This window comes from Geotrypetes seraphini, chromosome 16 (genome assembly GCF_902459505.1).
Source record: "Geotrypetes seraphini chromosome 16, aGeoSer1.1, whole genome shotgun sequence".
Classification (NCBI taxonomy): Eukaryota; Metazoa; Chordata; class Amphibia; order Gymnophiona; family Dermophiidae; genus Geotrypetes; species Geotrypetes seraphini.
In genome coordinates this window covers 50,391,725-50,415,244 of record NC_047099.1, presented here as the reverse complement: position 1 = coordinate 50,415,244, position 23,520 = coordinate 50,391,725, and the positions used below count along the sequence as shown (strand labels likewise).

The 23,520-nt window shown below is 46.9% G+C and overlaps 1 protein-coding gene across 2 annotated transcripts; it reads right to left on the bottom strand.

The window, feature by feature from the left end:
• Window positions 1-1,238: 1,238 nt before the first annotated feature.
• NIBAN3 (niban apoptosis regulator 3) lies at window positions 1,239-17,422 on the bottom strand. 2 transcript variants are annotated; one of them, XM_033925495.1, is made up of 14 exons: window positions 16,924-17,422; window positions 15,239-15,369; window positions 14,509-14,640; window positions 13,532-13,646; window positions 11,981-12,148; window positions 11,781-11,896; window positions 10,476-10,580; window positions 10,145-10,307; window positions 9,028-9,212; window positions 7,658-7,816; window positions 6,402-6,518; window positions 5,986-6,093; window positions 5,583-5,694; window positions 1,239-3,240 (listed from the first exon to the last, which is right to left on the bottom strand). In XM_033925495.1, exons 1-14 carry the CDS (start codon window positions 16,976-16,978, stop codon window positions 2,633-2,635), a joined length of 2,274 nt encoding a protein of 757 aa, XP_033781386.1. In that variant the 5' UTR covers window positions 16,979-17,422; the 3' UTR covers window positions 1,239-2,632. The 2 variants fall into 2 exon arrangements, with proteins under 2 accessions (XP_033781386.1, XP_033781385.1); XM_033925494.1 differs by having other exon boundaries at window positions 10,145-10,580.
• Window positions 17,423-23,520: the final 6,098 nt, after the last annotated feature.

Genomic DNA, 23,520 nt, shown 5'->3' with positions numbered 1-23,520 from the left:
CCATGCAACTCCTTGGGAGGGATCGTGGCTCTCCCTGCAACTCCTCGGGGGGGGGGGGTGGCAAAACACACACCCCCCCCGGCAACTCCTTCTCAGGTGGGGGTATCTTGGCAACCTCCCCCCCCCCCCTTGCAACTCCTCCTCGGGCAAACTCATTGTGGAGATCCCAAAAATCAAACTGACTGGCTGGACCCTGAGGATGGAGGGCCTCGCTATAGCATTTCCAACCCAGTCCTTGGCCAGGCAGATTTCAGATCAAGTTTGCATGCACTACCTCCAGTCTATGCAACTCTCTCATATGCATTGGGGGAATCCTGTAAGCCTGAGCAAATGAAATCAGAGTTGACAACCCCTGTAATCAGCCTTTCATCTTTATTCCTAGTCCTTAAGTCTGACCAGGTTGCAGGATATTGCTACTGAAGGTCCATGACATCAGTCTGGATGCCTACTACCTTTGTTATATGTAAATCCATGTCCTGTGTAGTTTGTAGGGGTATTATGAAAACCTGAGCCCTTAGTACACTGTTGCCCATGTCAGTCCTAGTGTACCCCCTTGCCGGTCACGTTTTAAGGATACACACAATGATTATACATGGAATAGATTATACATGGAATAGATACATCATCTTCATTGTATGCAAATCTTTTGGACAGAGTTGAGAAACACTGCTTTAGAAATGCAAGAAGGTGAGGTAAACCCAAGAGTGATCTAGAACAGCAGTTCCCAACCCTGTCCTGGAGTAGCACTAGGCCAATCAGGTTTTCAGACGAGCCCTAATGAATATACATGAGAGAGATTTGCATATCATGGAAGTGACAGGCAGGCAAATCTGCTCCATGCATATCCTGAAAACACGATTGGCCTGGTGGTCCTCCAGGACACGGTTGGGACCACTGATCTAGAACAAGCCAGTAACCCTGTCACAGAATGTTATCAGGGCACCAAAAGCAGCTGACTGCGACTAACTGCAGCTCCTGGTGAGAGAATCATCTTTTAAGATGTCGAAAGACCCATGTTCCCATGAGAAACACAGCCACAATCTGGTCTCTGACTTGAAACTAAAAATCTACATGTCCAATCTCATCAATCCCACCACTTAATAAATGTTTCACAGGTACGCTGTCTTGATCTTACATCCCTACTCTGTTGTTAAGTTATAAGTTGCCTGTCCTGTTGTCCCGTCTTCTACTACGTATTATATCCCATTAAACCTTAAGCCACTGAGAATAACAGCTCATAAGGCATAAAACTTTATTAATTCAATCAAACGTCCGCTTAAGCTTCTGCTACAAATGTACAAATTCAACAGACATTCAAAAATACTCAGAAAGAAATTTAATAAATAGAGTCTCATGAAGCTTTACATTAGAAAACCCGCATGCCCGGACCCGTCTGCTCTACACAGAACCACTGGGTTCCAGAACCTGTAGGAGTAACCCCAGCCTACGCTACTGTTTAAATCTGGGCTTCGGATCTTAACAGTACCACTTGGAAAAACATTTAACTGGGTCAGAGCCTAGGGCCAGAAATGGAATGCACACCGCACAAACAGATTTTAAACAGTGCCTGCTTTGTGCGCTTTTCACGGACGAGTGTCTCGTCTCACCGGTACAGAGCTGTGAAATAAGCTTCCATTGCACTGCTACGACTGGCCTTGCTGTGAGAGGGTGTACATTAAGGGAAGGGGGATGTGGGAAGAGGTCAAAACGGGGCAAGAAACTTTGTAGCAGTGTCAGAAGTCACCAGGATAGTTACTGGTAGTGTACTAGTGAATTGTAAACTGATCAGACACTTGCGATGGTCGGTATATTAAAATATTAATAAACCTGAACTTGAAACTTAGTTATAGTGATGTCATTAGCAGCTAACACTGTTAGTGGATAACGGCAAAAGACGCAGCTGGCAGTAGTGGCTATTGGACAATTGGTTTAGGAAGGGGGGGTGTAAGAGCTTCATTGGATCAGGAACTAAGAAAAGATTAAGAAGCCCCCTGGGGTAGATGGTCAGTCTCTCAAGTGCTGTGACCACTGACTGACTTCATGGTGTGACCTTCAGCAAGTTGAGGGGGTTAGGAGCAAAGACATTTACAGACAAGTCCAGTACGACAATGGTTCGTACTGGGTGGATTTTTACATTCTGGTTCCTGACTGATACAGTAAATCCCAGACAGTCAGCTTGATGGTAGGTGGATGATTTAGGGATCTAATCTAATCTTTAGGTTTGCATACCGCATCTTCTCCACGTTTGTAGAGCTCGGCGCGGTTTACAGTGGAAGAAATAGGAAGGAACCACAACAGAGGGTTAGAGGTAGTAGTGTGAAGAAAATTTAGAGGACTTGGGATGCCAAGATATAAGAGTTTCCTAGAATTCCTAAGTTGGAGGGAGACTTACATTTTTGTGAAAAGCCAGGTTTTCAGATGTTTGCGGAAAACTTGGAGGGATGGATTTTTCAAACGTGCCTTAAAAGACCACCCCACCCCCCAACCTGAGTCATGCTTTTTAGGATATCCAAAATTAATATACGTGCTTCCAATCGATGCAGTTTCTCTCGTGCATATTCCTCGTGGGCTCATCCGGATACATCTTTGAAACCACAATTAAGGTCTTCATCGAAAGTGAATCTCGAAGGTTTTACTCCCCAGCTGCAGCCTCCTTTCTCTGTTCTGTTCTGTCCATTTCCATCAGGTCTCTGTCCATCTGAAATACTGCCATCTCCATGGCTAGAGAAAGCCCATCGAGTAATAACTGTCTTTCAGCTACCTCCATCTCCTCTGCTTCTCTGACGACATGCAAGTTCTCACAAGTTGGCCAGGCATATTTCCGAAGGCCTTGGGCAGTGTGACAGCTCAGTTCTCCATTAGACATAGTTACTGCCACGGCTGACTGACCTCCCTGCTCCCTGCTGCCGGGCAAAGCCATTCCTTTTCCATCAGCACGGCAGACACCAGTCTGGAAACCAGTTTCCAGATCCCAGAGGCCGGCTAAGACTCGGTTACATTTAAGGGTATTTGCACTTTCCCTACTTTGGGCATCTCCAGAAGCGCCTGGGTTCCCCTCACTTCCAGAGGATTCTCGGACACCATGTCCCTCCTGGTTTCTCTCTCCGACATCCCAGCACCGGTCGGAGCTGCCGAGATGCCTCTCAGCTGATGGCCGACAGTCCTCCGTACTGCTGAAAACCGACGCAAAGCTGTCGCTATAGAGATTGTGCTTGTTTTGGTTTGAGGCTTCTCTCAGTCCTGGGAGATAAAAAAATAAATAAATGCAACATTCAAGTTAAAAGGGAGAAAGCACAGACATGGAACTCCTTGTGCATATTCTCGCTCGGGCCCAAAGGGAAAACACTGGGTAACATTTAACACACGGGCTCATATTTTGAAGTGATTTGAAAATACTATACAACAGTGGTCCCCAACCCTGTCCTGGAGGACCACTAGCCAGTTGGGTTTTCGGTATAGCCCTATGCACGGGGCAGATCTGCACTCCTATCATCTTCATTACACTAGTCTTTAAGCCTGTTACATTAACAGGTGCTAGAATATATGTCTGTCTGTCTTTCTTTCTATCTGTCTCTCTCCCTGCCCCCTATGTAGCATTCCCTCCCCCTCCATTTCTCTGTGCAGCAGCATTTCCTCCCCACCCCACTTTCCTGTACAGCAGCAGCATTCCCTCCCCCTCCATTTCCCTGTGCAGCAGCATTTCCCTCCCCCCACCCACTTCCCTGTGCAGCAGCAAGAGCATTTCTCTCCCCCCCACTTCCCTGTGCAGCAACTGCATTCCCTCCCCCTCCATTTCCCTGTGCAGCAGCATTTCCCTCCCCCCACCCCACTTCCCTGTGCAGCAACAGCAGCAGCATTTCCCTTCCCCTCCAGATCCCTGTGCAGCAGCAACATTTCTCCCAACCCCCCCCCCCCCCCATTCACGCGGTCTGGCACAGAAAAATAACAAAAAACAACCCACAACCATCAAGGGAATAAAAAAAATAAAAAATACCCCGTACCTTTTAAAATCTCTCCTGTTCTTGCTAGATGGCTCTCATACTCAGATTAGTACGGATGTGAGGAGCAAGCGGTGGACCGAAGCAGGAGCGCATAAGCTTGTTCCTCACATTCTCGCTCCTGACCTGAGTGAGAGCCGTCTAGCAAGGGAGGGATACCGCTGGACCACCAGGCTGTTAAAAAAAAAGGTACCAACGATGGTGGCAGTGCTGGGGAGGGAGGGTTTGAAAAGGTACAGCGGCAGTGGTGCTGGGGGGGTTTGAAAAGCCGCTCGCTCCTGACCTGAGTGAGAGCCGTCAACTTCGGTTGTTTAAATTTGCCGCCGATCCCCGCCTTTGTAAACTTTGGCCGTGAAGTATGTCGCCTCCCTGGCCCCCTTTCTCTGTTTGTCTTTCTGTCCCTCTTCCTGCCCCTATGTCTTTCTTCCTTTCTTTCTGTCTCCTTCCCACTGTCTGTCTTTCTTTCTATCTGTCTCTCTCCCTGCCCCCTATGTAGCATTCCTATGTAGCATCGTCGGAGGAGGAAGGCTGAAGGGACGCTTACATAGCCCGGCACAAGCGGCCCAGCGCAGCTGTTTCAAAAGATAAGTCGCTGTAGCTGTATTTATAAGCCTGTTGAAAAAAAGTGTTTGCTAGGCTGTGTACCTTTACCACAATTTCATGGACTTTAACGTTTATATCACTTCAATCAAAATTTAACAAGCATTTATCAACACTGTTTAAGGAGGGGTTTTTTTTTTTTATAAGCCAGTGAGGTACTTACCTTTTCCAGTCTTTCAGCAAGATTTCACCTGTCTGAAGACGGGGTTCTGAGGCTTTATTCCTCCTTATATTAAATTCAGTAGTTGCAGTATTTCATGAAATGATTTTCAAAAAATCTTTTTAGAGTTGAGTTGGTATATATTTTTTTAGTATTTGCAATATTCCCAGAATCCTCCCTGTCTCCAACAAAACCTCACCTGCCCCAGCGATGCAGAACCAGGAAGCTAAAACGGTGGGTCGTGCCCACTTCCCATGCTGTTTGAAGCAGAGCCTCAAGTCCCGATGAAAACCTAACAGAAGGACTGACATGTTTCCTATGCTGGCCCCAGTGGCATGGTAAGGGGGGGAGGGGAGGTTCACCCCTGGCGCTGTCTTCGTAGGGGCACGGCACTCATCCTCCTCTGCCCCCTGCTCCTTGCCCGTCCTTCTACTGCCGCATGCGTGAACCACTTTCCTTCCCTCGTACCTCTGTAACGTACCTGGCGCCTGCGTCAGCTTTTCTGACATCACTTCCTTGACCCCGCAGCTAGGAAGTGACGTCAGAGGAAGAGCCCAAGCAGGCGCGACATGAGGTTGGGGGGTTGCTGCTCACTCCAGGGATGTTACTGAGGTACGAGGGATGTGGCGTTCGAGTGTGGCAGGGGGACAGGGAAGGAGCATGTAGGGGTGGAGGTGGAGCACCACCGCTCCTGGTGCCTCTCTCCCTCACTACGCCACTGGCTGGTCCCTCTTACCCACCTCTTGATTTGCCACACATACATCACAAAGCACACACCTCTAGTATTGGGAATGGGTGGGGCCCGCGAGAGGGCAGAGCTGTACCTTTATCGACGACCTTCTGCAACAACCCAAGGACTATCTCTTCATAAACGCTTTCCACGCTGACGACTGAGCTATAGTCAGCAAACACGTAGCTCTCGTACTTGGGCAGCTCCTGTGGAAACAAGGGACGGACAGTGACACGGTTCTCTCCGTCAACAACCTGGATCTCTGAGCAGAGACTTATCCACCACACTATCTATAGGTTTCTTTAAGGTCTCACTGTACCTTTCCCCTGGCAACTCATTTCAATTCACACAGCATTCCTGCCTTAGCGTCGTCACCAGTCCAGATTCCCACAGGTTTCTGGACTGGTCTGGTGAGAACCCGCTGTATGTACGGAGGCAAATCTAGAGAACCTTGGACACATCCAACTTCCCCCCCCCCCTCCGAGATTTTCACTCACCAGTTTACAGCTAGATTCTAGGCGCTGAAGCAGGAACGGAAGGAAGATCTGGACAAGAGCATCCTGGGCGAATTGCTTCCGGATGGCGCTACTGTCATAGTCAAACTTCTGTAGAGGAGAGCAGAAATCAGCACCATGGTTAGCGCACAGGGGAAAGAGAATGGACCAACACCAGCTCAGTGGTGGAAGTGGTATATAGGGGTATTAGCAAGAGGTTAGATGAATAATGAGGAACAAGTAAAAATCTGGTTTATCGGGTTAAAAGAAGTTGAAGAATGGTGAATTAGAAACAAAATATTGTTGGGGGTGGTGGGGAGAAACATGGAAGCACAGGACCCGAGACAAAACCACACGGTACGAGGAGCTGACATTAGTCTTAAACACAGGGACTTTTTATTTATTGGGAGACCTCTCACCTTAAATATACGACCTCTGACCTTTTCCAAAGTCTGGATGACATCAGGTGTGCTGTTTATCTGTTTTAGGTGCAGGTTGGACAGATGTTGGAATGTGAAGACCAGGTTTTGCATTAACTAGAAAACATAGCGATGGAAATTGATGGACAAAACCAGATCAACTCCTATCAAGATCCAGCAATTTCTATCTCTTTACATCCATTGAATTGTCCAGTCAGCCCTGGATTGGTAGCATGGAATGTTGCTACTCTTTGGGGTTCCAGAATCTTGCTATTCTTTGAGATTCTGCATGGAATCTTGATTCTCTTTGGGGTTCTGGAATGTTGCTACTCTTTGAGGTCCCGGAATCTTGCTATTCTTTGAGATTCTGCCTGGAATCTTGATATTCTTTGGGGTTCTAGAATCTTTTGTTACTCTTTGGGATTCTGGAATATTGCTACTCTTTGGGGTTCCGGAATCTTGCTATTCTTTGAGATTCTGCATGGAATCTTGATACTCTTTGGGGTTCTAGAATCTTTTGTTACTCTTTGGGATTCTGGAATATTGCTACTCTTTGGGGTTCCGGAATCTTGCTATTCTTTGAGATTCTGCCTGGAATCTTGATACTCTTTGGGGCTCTAGAATCTTTTGTTACTCTTTGGGGTTCTAGAATATTTTGTTACTCTTTGGGATTCTGGAATCTTGCTATTCTTTGAGATTCTGCCTGGAATCTTTGATTCTCTTTGGGGTTCTAAAATGTTGCTACTCTTTGGGGTCCCAGAATCTTGCTAGTCTTTGAGATTCTGCCTGGAATCTTGATACTCTTTGGGGGTTCTAGAATCTTTTGTTACTCTTTGGGATTTGGGCCAGGTACTAGGGGACCTGGATTGGCCATCGTGAGAACGGGCTACTTGGCTTGATGGACCTTTGGTCTGACCCAGTAAGGCTATTCTTATGTTCTTATGGAATGAGATCATGGGACTGGTTTGTACATCTCTATTCTCCTCGCTAGACCATTTAACTACATCACGTCAATATTTTTGGAAGGTTTCCGTCATGTAATCCACCCAGCCTTCTGAAGAGATATCTGTGTCCTGTTAACCCCTGCAGAGCCCCAGCACTAGAGGAGATATCAAAGTTAAAACTGTTGAACAGCGAAGCAAAATCATGCCAATTTATTCTCCTAGGCCCTGCCCCCTAAGTAAGCTTTACAACACCCTTCCAGAAAGCATCCTCCTCTTGGCTTCAAGTCTTGGAATGCTCGTCGCCTACAGTACCTTCTGCATGAGATTCTGGGCTCTGAGCATCAGGCCAGTCACGCTCTGAAAGCCGAACCGATCTCTCAGCCCTTGTAGCCCCTCGAGAAAAAGCGTGGCCTTTTCGTAACATTGTTGCATCAGGACCGAGTTCCTTGGCATCTCCGTGAGGTTAAATACCTGAATCAGACCAATTAGTTTTAGAACGACTCGAACAAATTACTATCACATTGACTCGCCTAACTGTTCATGCATGTCACCATCATCCCAGTAATCTGTCTGTATCACTGTTCTCTCATTTATCCATCCATTGACAATCATCTACTATCCATCTGTACATTCAGCCATCATCTATTGACCCATTCAAACCAACATCCTTTCATTTATTCATCCATCCTCTCCATCAACAAATTCATACATACATAAGTTCATCATCTACTCAATAATATAACCATCCATCGTCTCATTTATTCATCCATCAACATATCCATCTCCAACATATGTCATCTCCAAGCTGGGACTTTGGACCATTTACTATACAATTGCCCCTTGATTCTTAAATTTTGGAGATCTATTTGGGATCAAGTGAACAATATATTAGAAAGTCCAGTGGCATTGACGTACGATACCATCCTATTTGTTACGTTAATGAGGGCTAAAAGCCAAATATCTGCTCAAAATAACAAACTTTATAATGACAGGAGTTGCCATACAACTTATTTTGAGGAATTGGAAGAACTGTGATAGATTAAATTACACTTTCTGGTGGGAATCTCTCTTTGTTATACTTTTAAAATGGAGCGTATGATGGCCATACAACATTATAGGAAATTTATGGATGTTTGGGAGCCATTGACAGAATTTTGCAAGGAGCGATTGTTGATTTGGCCCTTTGATCATGCCCGTCGTGGGATTGTGGGGAGTTATTTTTATTTAGACTGCAATTGTTGGTTATGTATAAAGGGGGAAGTTGTCATAAATATAATTTGATAGAATTTAAGTGTTGTTAAAGTGTAAAATATGTTGCACTTATTTTTGGCTTTAAAATGAATAAAGATATTAAAAAAACAAAACATATCCATCCATCAGTCCATCTACTCATTCAAGTTATCTTTTCATTTAGTCATTGTGTATCAACCAAGTATATCTATCACTCCATCTGTATATTCCACTACATAATCTGTTTAAATTTCCATCCATTATGAGCTGTCCAGCCACCTGTTGTGTATTCAACCTCCCCTCCAATTTTTCTCTTCCTCTGTTTTCTATTTAGTCTATCTGTACTGTATCTGCTCTTTCTCCTAAACCGCCCTATCGTTCACGTATCAAGCCTCTTTTCATTTATTCATCGGTCACGTTTCCGTCCGCCCAACTTTTCCGGACAATCTTACCTCCTGCGGCACTGCAGACGGATGGCTCCCGGCGCTGTCAATTATTCCGTCAATCCTCCTGGTGAACAGAGAGCGCACCATCTCGAAGCCTGAACTGATGGGTCCCAGGAGCTCCTCGATCACATAATCCAGGGCCGGCTCCACCTTGCTCTCACAGAGAGACTGAGCCGCACTGGATACCCCGGCTGTGAGACATTTAAATACGAGGTCACCAGTGGATATGACGGAGGTGAAAAACTGAATTCAAAAAAAGCTTGGGACAAGTATGTTGGATCTCTAAGGGAGAGGTAGGGATTGAGTAGGTGGAATGGACAGGCTCATCTGCCGTTTCCAACGTCGTGTTTCATGGTGCTCAAGTCTTCTTTAGGGTGTTTCATTAATGACTAGATACAGACCCTAGCTGGACTGGGGTAGGATCACGGAAGACTGCGATTTCCCTTCTCCAAATGCTTGGCTTTCTTATGCTCCTTTGAGATTTACACCAAAGTATCATGGATTCTACTACACATCCCCCTTCATATTTGTGGGTTCGGAACTCGCAACTTTGGTTATTCGCGGTTTTCGTCTGGGTGACCCACCCCCCCCCCCCCACCTCTCCGCTTACTTGCTTTTTAAAACTTGGTGGTCTAGCGGTGAAGTGGGGCGGGAGCGATCCTCCTACGCTCCTGCCCTGTGCAGAACTGGGAACAAATCACGGCAGCCATTTTTGCTCCCGGCTCTGCATGGGGCAGGAGCGTAGGAAGATCGCTCCCGCCCCGCTTCATCGCTAGACCACCAGGCTTTAACTAGTAAGTACATTGAAGAGATTCGGGAGGCAGGGGTGGGTCAGACAGCCCTACAGTTATTCACGGATTTTTTTTGGTATTTGTGGTCTGGCTTTACCCCTAACCCCTGCACATATGGAGGGAGAAATTATTACAGGCTCAGTACTATGATGGAAAACCATCAAGGAAGGATACAGATAGCGTAACATGAGACATTTTCACCTCTAAGCCAATGTCCTAAGTTAGGGGACATCCTCCCCTCTGAACCAGTGAAAAACTGAAGCCTAGTACACACCATCTCTTAAATTCACAGCACAGCTGCTCACCAGAAGGTTACCCCCCCCTTCCCTTACTTTGCATTTTCGCTGAAATCTGAGCCTTCAGGGACAACATCTGATCCAGCTCTGGGCGGATTTTCTTCTCCAGCTGTCTAAGTAATTCTCGTTCTTCCTCCTGAGAAGCCTGGAACTCAGCCGAGACCTGTTCCAGAACCAAGGTGTACACTCCCTGCAGGAACTGAGAAAGAGGCGCAGGGGGGGGGTCAGGGCTTACGCTCCCTGCACAAACAGAGAGGGAGAGAGATGCATGGGGGTCAAGTCGCATGCCCCCTGCGGGAAGTGAGAGAGAGAGATGCAGGGGTCCAGTGGGGAGCGACTGGCTCTTCTGTGCTGAGCTATTACTTACTGGGAAGTGGTGGCCCTTCTTTTTTTTCATTAGTCCCTTGTGAATTTGCAGGATCTGGGACTGAAGCCACAGCAGCAAGTCCCACATCACCACATTACTCAGAATCTGGAACGAGATGATAAACACACGAATTAGCCAAGTGGGACCCAGGACTGTCCCAGCAGCTTCTGCTCTGCACATCTACTACATAAGTCAATGAAATTCCAGATTTTGGTTATATCACCCCTATCCTGGCAGCACGGCAGACATTAGTTTAAAAAAGAATGACTTCTGTGTTTCATTTCTTTCAAAGTCACGGTTACGACTCTCTGTTAGCGCTCGTACGACATGAGTACTGAGGGGATTTCCAGTTTCTTATAAGAACATAAGAGTTTCCATACGAGGATAGACTGAACGTCCATCAAGCCCAGGTCCCAAGTCCCTGGCAGAAACCCAAAGAGTAGCAACATTCCAGAGCTGAGATTATGATGTCATAATGCCTCATTCCACCAATGCCTAAGAGCCAACCTCAGCAGTGATGTCACAATGGCTTCATTGTCCTAGACTTGGCTCACATAAGATCATAAGAGTTGACGTACTGGGACAGCCAAAGGTCCATCAAACCCAGGATCCTGTGTCCAACAGTGGCCAACCCAGGTCCCAAGTCCCTGGCAGAAGCCCAAAGAGTAGCAACACTCCAGAGCTGAGATTATGATGTCATAATGCCTCATTCCACCAATGCCTAAGAGCCAACCTCAGCAGTGATGTCACAATGCGATTATCCTATACTTGGCTCACATAAGAGCTGCTATACTGGGACAGACCGAAGGTCCATCAAGCCCAGTATCCTGTTTCCAACAGTGGCCAACCCAGGTCCCAAGTACCTGGCAAGATCTCAAGGAGTAAAACAGATTTTGTGCTGCTTATCCTAGGAATAAGCAGTGGATTTCCCCAAGTCCATCTCAAGAATGGCTTATGGACTTCTCTTTTAGGAAATTATCCAAGCCTTTTTTAAACCCCGCTAAGCTAACTGATTTCACCACATTCTCAGGCAACAAATTCCAGAGTTTAATTACACTTTGTGTGAAGAAATATTTTCTCTGGTTTGCTTTAAATCTATTACTTAGTAGCTTCATCACATACTTCCTAGTCCAAGTCTTTTTGGAAATAGTGAACAAGTGATTCACATCTACCCTTTCCACTCCACTCATTATTTTATAGACCTCTATCATATCCCTCCTACATTGAGCCTAGCCCCTCAATGACAGAGCAGGAAGCTGGAAGAAAGGTTAAGAGTTGAGCTGTGGACAGTGCTCCTTTACAGACCTCAGTCTTGTTACCCAGGAGGTGATCACTGGCTCCGTAGCTGCCTTTCCCCTGACGGTAGAAGCGAACAGCCTCCATGAAAGCTTCTGTGGTAACACGGTCTCCCCGCTGTTGGGCTGAATCAGAGAAACTTTGACAACATTCAACAAAGGTACAGCGTCATCCCCACACATTCCTCTCGCCCTCCCAGGCTGCGTTACCTGTGTTGAACCAGCGGATACCATCGCGCAGGACAGCTCGCCAGCTGCCCAGGGCCTCGGCTGAGGTCAGACAGAGACAGAGGTGCTGGCGGTATGGGTGGAAAAGGAAGAGGGAAAACTCCGTCGGAGGGCATCTCAGGGCACCCTTCACTTGATGCGATGGGGCCCCTGAAAATAAGAAACATGGCAAAAAGTGATAGAAAAAATCAGCTGCTCTTTCTTTTTTATTAATATAATTACTTTATTCAGAGAATCATAGCAAAGATTCAGCATAATGCCATTTTTACATATAAGATACCATCTAATACACAACATATGATACAGCATATAATACACAACATATGATATAGCATATAATACACAACATATGATCCAGCAACTCTGCAGTTTTATAATCAACTAGCTGATCACCCGGCATTGCCCGGATATCCCAATCTCAGCAGCAAGAATGGCCCTCTCTATGGGGCTGAACTTGGACAAATGGCATCAGGAGTGTCTCAGCGAGCATGAAAACTATGGATTAGACACTTATCTTTATATCCTGTACTGTTTGTGAAGCTCTAGATCTCAATCCAGTCGGGTTTTCAGGATTTCCCCCCATGAATATGCATGAGATCTATGTGCAGGCACTGCTTTCAATGCATATTCATTAGGGAAATCCTGAAAACCCGACTGGATTGCGGCCCTCGAGGAGAGACTTTGAGATCCCTGCTCTAGATGTAGCTGTTGAAAACTTGCCTTACGTGTCCTTGGAGGCATTGAGACATCATTCCCCAAGCTTCACATAATTGGTCAAAGCAACATCTGTCTTTTTCTATGATTCTTTACATGTCACCCCCTTCCCACCCCCACAGTGTTTGTTCCCAGATAGTAATTCACATGTGTACCAAGTTTGGTTGAAATCTATCCATGCGTTTCAGAGTTATGGAGGAACACACATCCATCCATCCAATTTTATATATACTGTATATTGTAGATACAGCCCCTCCTCCCTCTATTCCCTCCCCCTCCCTTAGGGAAAGTGCTCAATAATCCCATCATGATCATACTGCAAGAAAACATGCAAAATCAATGCGAACTATACATTTCAAATCTTTTCAGATTTCTTCCTCCACTGTACATAATGGTCCCAGACCTTATGATAAGCTGGTAAAGTGTTGTTGTGTCTAAAAGCCATTAACTTTGACATCGTCTGAAGATAATCTAATCTAGTATAAACTTCATGAAGAGCAGGTAATTTATCCATACACCAGCACTGTGCTAACGCCAGCCTCGCAGCCGTGAAAGTACGCTCTCTCTTTCTTCACAGAGAGGATAATCCCGGTCGTGGTTGCGTTGCAGCGGTGGTGGAAGGCGTGAAAAGAAAGGGTAAAACCCGACTTGGCTCAGACCATCCTGAGGCGAAAAGCAGGAGTGCCACCGGGCAGCCTTGTCGACTTGTGAGCTTTCCAACCACACCCCAAACGGTCACCATGATAGGAAAACGTTACATTCCATGACATACATGTCGATGGAATGAATTCAACAGAATGAAAAATTCTAGCTCCTCACCCAGTAACTCCTGGCAGATGGACTCCACGAGGCAGGAATACTCGCCCAGCGACACCGCCAGCTGATATCCTGTCAACACAGTACGCCCCTGGGGTTTGCAGTCTTTACCCTGGACCTGAAAAAAGGTATAGAGAGAGATGGGGTGGGGGGGAGTGTCAGATTACTGATATTACTGGGACAGGTGAACAATATCCTCAGCTCCCACCCTCCTAAAGTCCAAGCGTAGAGCTGGACTGAGCACAATAGGCCTGGATTTAGATATAGGCAACTGCCTAGGTGCCGAGGTTTGGTGGCACTGAATACCTGGGCTACATAGGAGCCCAAATCCACTTGCTTTAGGATTGGGCTCTATGGTTTCTGGGGGAGATCTCCCTCCCCTGCCCACCGCTCTCGGGTCCTGCCTATAGATGTTAACATTTTATATCTGGCCCTGCGACTGTGACTATCAGAAGTGTATGGGGGGGAGGGGGGCTAGGCAGGAAGTTTAGGGATTTGGATTGTCATCTGGTCCTAGTTGTATTCCCACTGCATGCTGGGAGTTGCAGTTCTGAATGAGTTTCTGCATGCGACAGAGCAAAACCGGACTGGATCAGCAGATGTCAAGAGGATTTTCTCAGATTCTGCCTTCCTTCCCAGAGACTCCAAGGGAGACGCATTTGAGCCACCCATAAAATCAAAAAAACAATTAAGTGGTTATGGAAACGGGAAGGAGGGGGCAACTCCAGATCACTTTGAATGCTCCGATTGGAAACCCTCCATCCCCACTCCCAGTGCATTTTGGGAAGATGCCTCCTAGCCTGCCTTACCCCTAGAACTTCATTCCCATGCAGGCTAAAAGGTCAAAAGAGGCAAGCTGGAGGGCAGAACTTCTGGAACTGTCTTGCTCCTTGGCCCAGGAGCTGGTTGGGGGAGGGGGGGTGGGAAGAGGGGTTTAGGAGGTCCAGCATGTGGCCAAAGGACGCGCATGCCCCATTTACCTCTCTGTAACGAAACCACTCCAGAGTGAAGTCCCCTCGGACGGTGACGTAGCTCTCCCTCCATTTCTGCGACTTGTCGTCATACTGAAAGAGGAATCCCTCTTGCAGGACAATCTCAGGATCCTTAAAGACCTGGGGGACGGAAAGGAAGAAAACAAAACCACTTTAGGAATGATGTAAGCTTTAGAAACAGAATTACGCCGGTCCCCTGGGTGCCAGACAGAAGAAGATGGACAGGGGAGGGGGGTGTCTGCAATTGAGAATTCTCCAGTTCAGGAGAGAGCGAGAGGAGAAGCGTGAAATCAAGGAAATTCTAGACACAGGAGAAAGCAAGAAGTGAGGGGGGTAAAGAGAAAGCTTTGGAAAGGTTATTTCTTTAGGCCAAACACTGCTTTATCTTTTTCAATTACTTCCTTAATAATCCTGGGCTATGCTAGATGACACAGACAGAGACTAACGTTTATGGCGTTAGGAAAAGTGTAGTTACTTACCTGTAACGTAGGTTCTCCGTGGACAGCAGGATAGTCAGCCACATATGGGTGTTGTCCCAACACCTCCCAATTTGCGGATAAGCTCTCCAATAGCTCAGAGAGATTTTTTTTTTTTTTCTCTGAGCACGTGCAGTGCCCGGGCCCCACTGGGCATGCCCGAGCCCTACCCATTTCCCCCTGCTTCCCCCTAATCCCCAGGATGTTCCTAGCTGTGGCCGGGAACATCCTGGGGTGCTCACCTTGTACTGTAGAAGCTGCAATCCGTGTTTCTCAGGGGGCTCCAGTTCCCCCTGCACGTGCTGGAAAACCACCGAGGCCACTTGTCTCCTGTAATAAGGCATGAAGCTCCTCAGCACGGCATCTGTCCGACCTGCACAGGGAAAGACATGCAGACATCGAAATGTGTAAAGCAGTAAAGCTGAGGCCAGCAACACCTTTCCCAAGTCCTTTCTGTATTCACAGAATTATCGCAGGCAGATCCAGGCCGGTTATACCCTGGCATAGATTAAAAACATTATCAAAGCTGCCTGAGCGCAGGAAGGAGCTCCGAGCAACAGACTAAGCCACTATCCTACAGCATAGATGCTATTAGAAATATTTTCAGGTGCAATAAATTGTGTTACACAATATTTCATAAATTGTTAAGCACATGGCAGGTCTCCTTTACACAGGACACTCGATCGGGGCCTACACAGAGGGAAAGTCTCCTCTAGACACTAGGTCAGGGCCTCTGAAGAGGGCAGGCCTACTTCACACGGGACACAGTCTCCCTTTAAATCTTACCGCTTTCAAGATACTTAAAATGGTCCATCTGACCCAAGCGTGGTACCAAAGGGCAGCTGTCCCTCTCAGTGATGATGCCTCGTCCGGCCCTCTGTCTTTCACTGCATCCCGACACCCCTACTCCTGGCACAGATCGGAAAGCGTAGCAGACAAATATACAAGGAGACACTGGACACAAAGAACTGTTCATGGGGAGGCCGTGGGAAGGACTCCTAGGAATGGTGAATAGCTCCTTGTGTGGCACTCGTGGAACATGAAAACTGGCTCGGTCTTAACACGCTTCCTCCCTGCCCTAGCTTCAAGTTTCAGTTGTACACAAGAGAGCCCTATACAGGTGGGGAACCCACAAAACCTTATTCTCTTGTATCGGGGTGACTTCAGTGGCCTCCTTACTACTTTCAGTTCCTTACTTAAACACACAAGATTCCTAAATTTGCCTCTGAAGCCCGCAGTGGGTCCTGTGGCCTCAAGGAGAAACCAGCAGTTAGCCCTGGACTGATGTGTGGATCAAAGAGCAGAATAAGTTCCCGGAGAAACACCGGAGGAAACCATGTCATAAAGATATAATGTATACTGGCTTAAACGGCAACAGCAGACTGAAAGGGGATTACTGAGTTACTGGGGGACAGAGTGAGCCGAACCCGGTTTTACCCTCCTAATTTTCTGAAGGGAATCCAGACCGCACCTCCCTACATGCCAGACCATGTGACAGCGTGGCAGTCGGGCACCGACTGGACAACCTGGAAGAGGACCTGAAGCCAGTGGAGCAGAAAGACCTCATCACTCCTGAGATATGTTGGCAGGGTGTTGTGGGGATGGAGGATAAGGGAAATGCTCCTGCATCTCACCTGTCCAAAGACAGAGGACCAGATATATATGGCTATAGTATACTGTCCTAGTGCTTTGATATCACATTCAAGAAGTGGACCTAGATATCATATCCTCTTCTATGTTAATAAATGAGGAAGCCTCAGCCCCACCACTCCTCCGCTGTAGCTTTTCCAGCTGCGGGAAGAATTCATCATTGGCTAAACTTTTCATAAGTGGCTCGCACGGACTCGTGCCAATAGTCTCCATTCTGAGGTCCTTCCCTCTGAGCCTCCCGAGTCTTTGGGGAAAGTCTCCCACAGCTTCATCTCACCTCGGAGGTAACGCCGCTGTCTGTCATCCAGCCGGCTGGAATACACTCCTCCCATCTTCCACCTGAAGTCAGCCTTATCCGATCCTACGGCGACTCCGTCTCTCCGTCCTGCATCCGCTCAGGTTAGGAGAGGACCACGGCCCAAGCCAACTCGACCGTCTCGGTGGGTGCCTTCCCTAATCACCTGCTGCTGCGTATTAAAAAGAAAACAAACGATCCATCATACGCATTCTTCTATAATCTCTCTCAAATGCACGTTCACTGTGGATATCCAGAGACCCAAGCTGGCTAAGAGGTGGCTCGAGAAATGCTTTTCCACTCGGTGCCCACACAGACAGCTGCCAGGGCAGAAGGCCGAGCCCTGGCCAGGAAAACAAGTTCCTAAGCTGCCCACTTACCAGAGACAAACAGCACGTGCCCCCGTCCTGATAATTTAGAAGCAGCTCCGGGCCGTGCTGAACTGAAGACTGAAAGTATTCGGAAAAACAGCCTCTCTCATTAGACCACTTCCTCCAGCGAGAGGTGTCGGCGTGCAAACTTTCTGAAGCTTGCAGACAGCAGCAGAGGTGGGGGCAAGGGCTTCAAAACTCGAAGAAGAGAATGAATCACACCAGAGGGGCCCACTCGCCCCACAGGCCACCTCTGCTGGTAGCACCTTGCTTTAAGTACAGGCTTTAAGTATAGCTGGGGGGAGAGGAGATGCACTGAGCCCCTGCCCTCCGAGTCCATGTCCTCTGACTGTACTTAACAACCAGGGACCAAGCCGTCCTCCATAATTTCCTCCAGTCGCTTTTTGAACTTCGTACTGGAGAATGACACGGGGGGCAAATTTTTCTCCGTCCCAGCGGGAACTCATTTTCTCGTCCCCGCCCCATTCCTGCAAGCTCCGTCCTCATCTGCACAAGCCTCAAACACTTTAAAATAATAAGTGTTCGAGGCTTGTGCGGTTACGGCAGAGCTTACAGGAGTGGGGAAGGGACAGGGGCAAAACTCACGGGGACAGGACGGGGAAACTGAGTTCCTGCGGGGACGGGGAAAAATTTGTCCCCGTGTCATTCTCTACACTGCAACACTCTAGAATAATCAAGATGCAGTTAAAGTGAGCCGAGTAAAGGACAATGAAGCCATTGTGACATCACTGATGAGGTTGGCTCTTATTGGTGGAATGAGGCATTATGATGTCACAATACCAGCTCTGCTTATCAGAGGCTGAAGCTTTTCACTTTACAATCCTAAGTGACCGAGGCTTGTGCGGTTAAGGAAGAGCTTACAGGAATGGGACAGGGACAGCGGCAAAACTCGCGGGGACGGGACAGGGACAAATTTGTCCCCGTGTTCATTCTCTACTTGCTACCTTCGGGGATAATTGGATCATGATTCACAGAGCACCAAACTCCATTCAACTGGTTGACAAACTTCTTAAGAGCTCAGAAAACCATGAAGTGCAACATGTCACTGAAGAGGCGTGTTCTACATTCACCCTTGGACTTCTTCCCCGCAAATCTTGGTGCAGTTGGCGACGGACATGGCGACAGGTTTCACCAGGACATTGCCACTATGGAATAAAAGATATCGGAGCAACTGGAATCCATCAATGTTGTCTGACTGCAACGAGATGCACCAGACACTTGAGTACAAACGAAAATCAGCAGGAAAACACTTAGCCACGGCGAACCATCACAGCGTATCAGAAACGTTGGGCATTAAAACATGTTAATAGTCAATTAAAGATACCATCTTGTTTCTCAAAATTCCTACGCGAGACACTCAGTGGGAAATCATATCAGTGTTTATTTTGAAGGGGTCTATCGTAATCACCAGTTTCAAGGAAGCAGAACTTTTGAAAAACATTGTTTTCCAGTGTAATCTGCCCAACACGCCGCCCCAGTGTCCCATACTAGGTCTGGGAACCCCCTCCCCTCCCCCAGATGGCTTGCAGATCACGGAACCATGGTTATGAAAACCGCCCGGGGCGTTTTCTATCAGCGATGGCGTCGAGAGGCTTGCAGAAACACTTCTCAACTAACAATTCAAACGCCCTGGACTTTACAGATCTATGCCCTGAAGTTAAAACCCGTCAAACCTCATCTCCACCCCTCCCCTCCACACCCTGGTTCCCTGCAGATGGGAGGGCCACGCAATGGCACCAAACCGAAGCAGCAGCCTGATACGGAAAGTGGAAAGACCCCAGGGGAACACAGTTTGGTTTCAAGACGGTGGCAGGTGGTTTCCTGAGTAGTACCAAACTGCAAGCTCTCCACTACAAAGAATGCTGAAACAGTTATGTTAATTAGTCAATGTGTTTCCTGTTACTCATCGATATCAAACCCCCATCTCCACCAGATAAAAATCTTCACCAATCTTTGCTTCTCCCACTAGTGCAGAAACAGGTTCCTCATTTACAGCTGCTGATTCTCCCTTCCATTTACCGCCAGGGCTGGGGAGTCAGTATCCCACACCTTCGACTCCAACTATGGCAGATTAGGCTTCAGATTTCTTGTTCTGGATCCAAAGTACTAGTAAATATAAGCTGGAGTAAGTACATTTTTCCTGGCTCCAGCCCCCAAGTCCTGCTTACTACACCCCACTTCCTTCCCCTTGGGGAAAGGTTTCTCCTAACTATTCCCACTGAACGGGTCTCAGGCCCCCAGCAATCAGGGTAATGTCCTCTGCAGCAGATTATCACATGAGCTGTGTTCCTGGCCTCTTCCCTCCCAACACTGATGACAACTAGAGAATGACACGGTGACAAAATTCATCACCTTTCCCGTCCCCGCGGATAACCGCGGGAAATAATCCCATGTCATTTTCTAGTGTCTATTTCAACCTCGGTCCTTCTACACCAGCATTCTTCAAAGCAAAGCTTGCGGGTCAGTGGTTGTGGCCATTCATACTCTGATTCTTATGGGAGCCAAGGATAATGAAGCCATTGTGACATCATTGATGTGATTGGCTCTTAGGCGTTATGACATCACAATATCTGCTCTGGATACCAGAGACTGTCATTCTGTAGTGTTTGTTTCAACCTCAGTCCTTCTACACCAGCATTCTTCAAAGCAAAGCTTGCGGGTCAGTGGTTGTGGCCTTTCATACTCTGATTCTTATGGGAGCCAAGGATAATGAAGCCATTGTGACATCACTGATGTGATTGGCTCTTAGGCGTTATGACATCACAATATCTGCTCTGGATACCAGAGACTGTCATTCTGTAGTGTCTGTTTCAACCTCAGTCCTTCTACACCAGCATTCTTCAAAGCAAAGCTTGCGGGTCAGTGGTTGTGGCCTTTCATACTCTGATTCTTATGGGAGCCAAGGATAATGAAGCCATTGTGACATCACTGATGTGATTGGCTCTTAGGCGTTATGACATCACAATATCTGCTCTGGATACCAGAGACTGTCATTCTTTAGTGTCTATCTCAACCTCAGTCCTTCTACACCAGCATTCTTCAAAGCAAAGCTTGCGGGTCAGTGGTTGTGGCCATTCATACTCTGATTCTTCCCTCTCTCCTTAAAGAATGACATGAAGATGGTTTCCTGCGGTTATCCGCAGGGACGGGAACGGTGATGAATTTTGTCACCGTGTCATTCTCTAATGACAACTTTTCCATGGTTCTCAAAATGTATCGGCTCTTTACGGATAGTCTTAAACACAGGTGAATGTGGTGGGGATAACTTTCCAGAGACTTGAACACGTACCGCAGCATCTGCGGTGAAAGCAGTTAGCTTAGCAGGGTTTAAAAAAACAAACAAACCCCAGTTTAGCTAACTGGCTAATCGGTGGCTCGGCTGCTAGAGCGCTTTGATCAAATATAGGAGGCTGTGGGTTTTAGTCTAGCTTGGATGGCTAGAGCAGGTAAGTAACATAACATAACATAGTGCTTATTAACCCCGTAACCAGAAGTTCAACGCGGTTTACAAAAGATTATAAAAGTAAGTATATTACATAAAATAAGATGGTTGGTTAGTCAGTCAAGTGCTTAGAAAAAAGATAGGTTTTCAATTGTCTTCTAAAATGTCTGTGAGCAGTAATGTTCGAAATTCTTTGTCATGAAGAGCTGCCTGAAATGCCAAAGTATGATTAAGAAATTTCTTACTCCTACAACCCTGGACAGATGGAAAATTAAATAAAGGATGAGTTTTTTCTACTGTGTCTGTATGAAGCCCAAAAAAAATCTGTTGACCAGATAAAAAGGAGCTATAGCATAAACAGCCTTATAACAGAAGTGGTATGGGTGGATGGGGTTGGAGGTTACTGAGTATATTTGGTAAAAACTCAATAACTGTGGATGGGCCATTGGGACAGATAGGGGGAAGGGATTGGGACTTGTAGCTATACAACCACATTCAGGTATTTCAAGCATTTTCCCTTTCGGTCCCAGTGGGCTCATAATCTTTCTAATGTACCTGAGGCAGTGGAGGATTAAGTGACTTGCTTAGGGTCACAGGAAGCAGCGTGGGGTTTGAACCCATAACCTCAGCTGTAGATCTAACCAGTACGCCATACTGCTTGCCCTGGATCGGTAGCTGCAACTATTTGAGTTTTTACCAGGTACATGTGACCTAGATTAGCCAATCCTGGGCTGCTAAATGGACCATTGCTCTGAACCAGTAAGGCTATTCTTAGGTTCCTAAAACAAAAGTCCATAAGCCATTATTAAAATGGACCCACAGCTTATTCCTAGTATAAAATCTGTTTTTACTCTTTTGGGATCTTTCAACCTAACCCTGTAAACCGTGCCGAGCTCTACGCTTGTGGAGATGGTGCGGTATACAAACCTAAGGTTTAGTTTAGTTTAGTTTAGATAGGTGCTTGGGACCTGGGTTGGCCACTGGACCTTCGGTCTCTCTCCCAGTACAGCAACTCTTAATGTTCTTATGTGAGTCAAGTATAAGACAATCAAGCCATTGTGACCTCACTGCTGAGGCTGGCTCTTAGGCATTGGTGGAATGAGGCATTATGACATCACAGTCTCAGCTCTGGAGTGTTGCTACTCTTTGGGTTTCTGCCAGGTACTGGGGACCTGGGTTGGCCACTGTTGGAAACAGGATACTGGGCTTGATGGACCTTCGGTCTGTCCCAGTACGGCAACTCTTACGTTCTTTTGTGAGCCAGGTATAGGACAATCAAGCCATTGTGACATCACTGCTGAGTTTGGCTCTTAGGCATTGGTGGAATGAGGCATTATGACATCACAATCTCAGCTCTGGAATGTTGCTACTCTGAATTTTTTTGCCAGGTACTTGGGACCTGGATTGGCTTGATGGACCTTTGGTCTGTCCCCTATGGCAACTCTTATGTTCTTATGTTTATGTTGTTATCTGACATACCAAAAACACATACAGCAAATCCCTAACAGCTTAAGGATGCATCTAAGCCATTATACAAAACTAGGACAAAGCTGCATTAGCGCAATAAAAGCTAGATGGTTAACAAGACTAAGAATGTTATAATGCCCCTGTATTGCTCCATGGTGAGACCTCATCTGGAGTATTGTGTTCAATTCTGGTCTGTTTATCTCAAGAAGGATATATGGCACTAGAAAAGGTTCAAAGAAGAGCAACCAAGATGATAAAGGGGATGGAACTCCTCTCGTATGAGGAAAGACTAAAATGGTTAGGGCTCTTCAGCTTGGAAAAGAGACAGCTGAGGGGGGACAGGATTGAAGTCTACAAAATCCAGAGTGGAGTAGAACGGGTACAAGTGGATCGATTTTTCACAGTCAAAAATTACAAAGACTAGGGGACACTCGATGAAGTTACAGGGAAATACTTTTAAAACCAATTGGAGGAAATTTTTTTCATTCAGAGAATAGTTAAGCTCTGGAACGCGTTGCCAGGGGATGTGGTAAGAGCAGTTAACGTAGCTGGTTTTAAGAAAAGTTTGAACAAGTTCCCGGAGGAAAAGTCCATAGTCTGTTATTGAGAAAGACATGGGGGAAGCCACTGGTTGCCCTGGATCGGTTGCATGGAATGTTGCTACACCTTGGGTTTTGGCCTGGTACTAGGGACCTGGATTGGCCACCGTGAGAACGGGCTACTGGGCTTGATGGACCATTGGTCTGACCCAGTAAGGCTATTCTTATGTGCCTTCTTACGAGAGGTCAATGGCTGGCGTAAGAGGATGTTCCAAAGTGCTTCATGCAACATGCACAAATGAGAGTATTACTATAAATGGTCCGTGTCGCTCGGCTCACACCTACACCTACATGGTGAGACCTCATTTCGAATCCTGTGTGCAATTCTGGAGGCCACACTACCGAAAAGATGTGCTGAGAGTAGAGTCGGTGCAACGGATGGCCACCAGGATGGTCTCGGGGCTCAAGGATCTATCGTACGAGGAAAGGCTGAAAAATTTGCGGCTGTACTCACTCGAGGAATGTAGGGAGAGAGGAGACATGATCGAGACGTTTAAGTATATTACCGGCCGTATCGAGATGGAAGAAGAGATTCTCTTTCTCAAAGGACCCTCAGCCACAAGAGGGCATCCGCTCAAACTCAAGGGCGGGAAATTTCATGGCGACACCAGGAAATATTTCTTCACCGAGAGAGTGGTTGATCCTTGGAACGAGCTCCCGGTGCAGGTGATCGAGGCAA

Excerpts from the sequence above, each read along its gene's own strand:
- NIBAN3 (XM_033925494.1), bottom strand. The coding sequence starts at position 16,978 with ATGGGAGGAGTGTATTCCAGCCGGCTGGATGACAGACAGCGGCGTTAC. Across the intron at positions 13,647-14,508 it reads AGTGGTTTCGTTACAGAGAG|GTCCAGGGTAAAGACTGCAA; the intron begins GTAAATGGGGCA and ends ACCTTTTTTCAG. Across the intron at positions 3,241-5,582 it reads GCAGAAGGTCGTCGATAAAG|GACTGAGAGAAGCCTCAAAC; the intron begins GTACAGCTCTGC and ends TTTATCTCCCAG.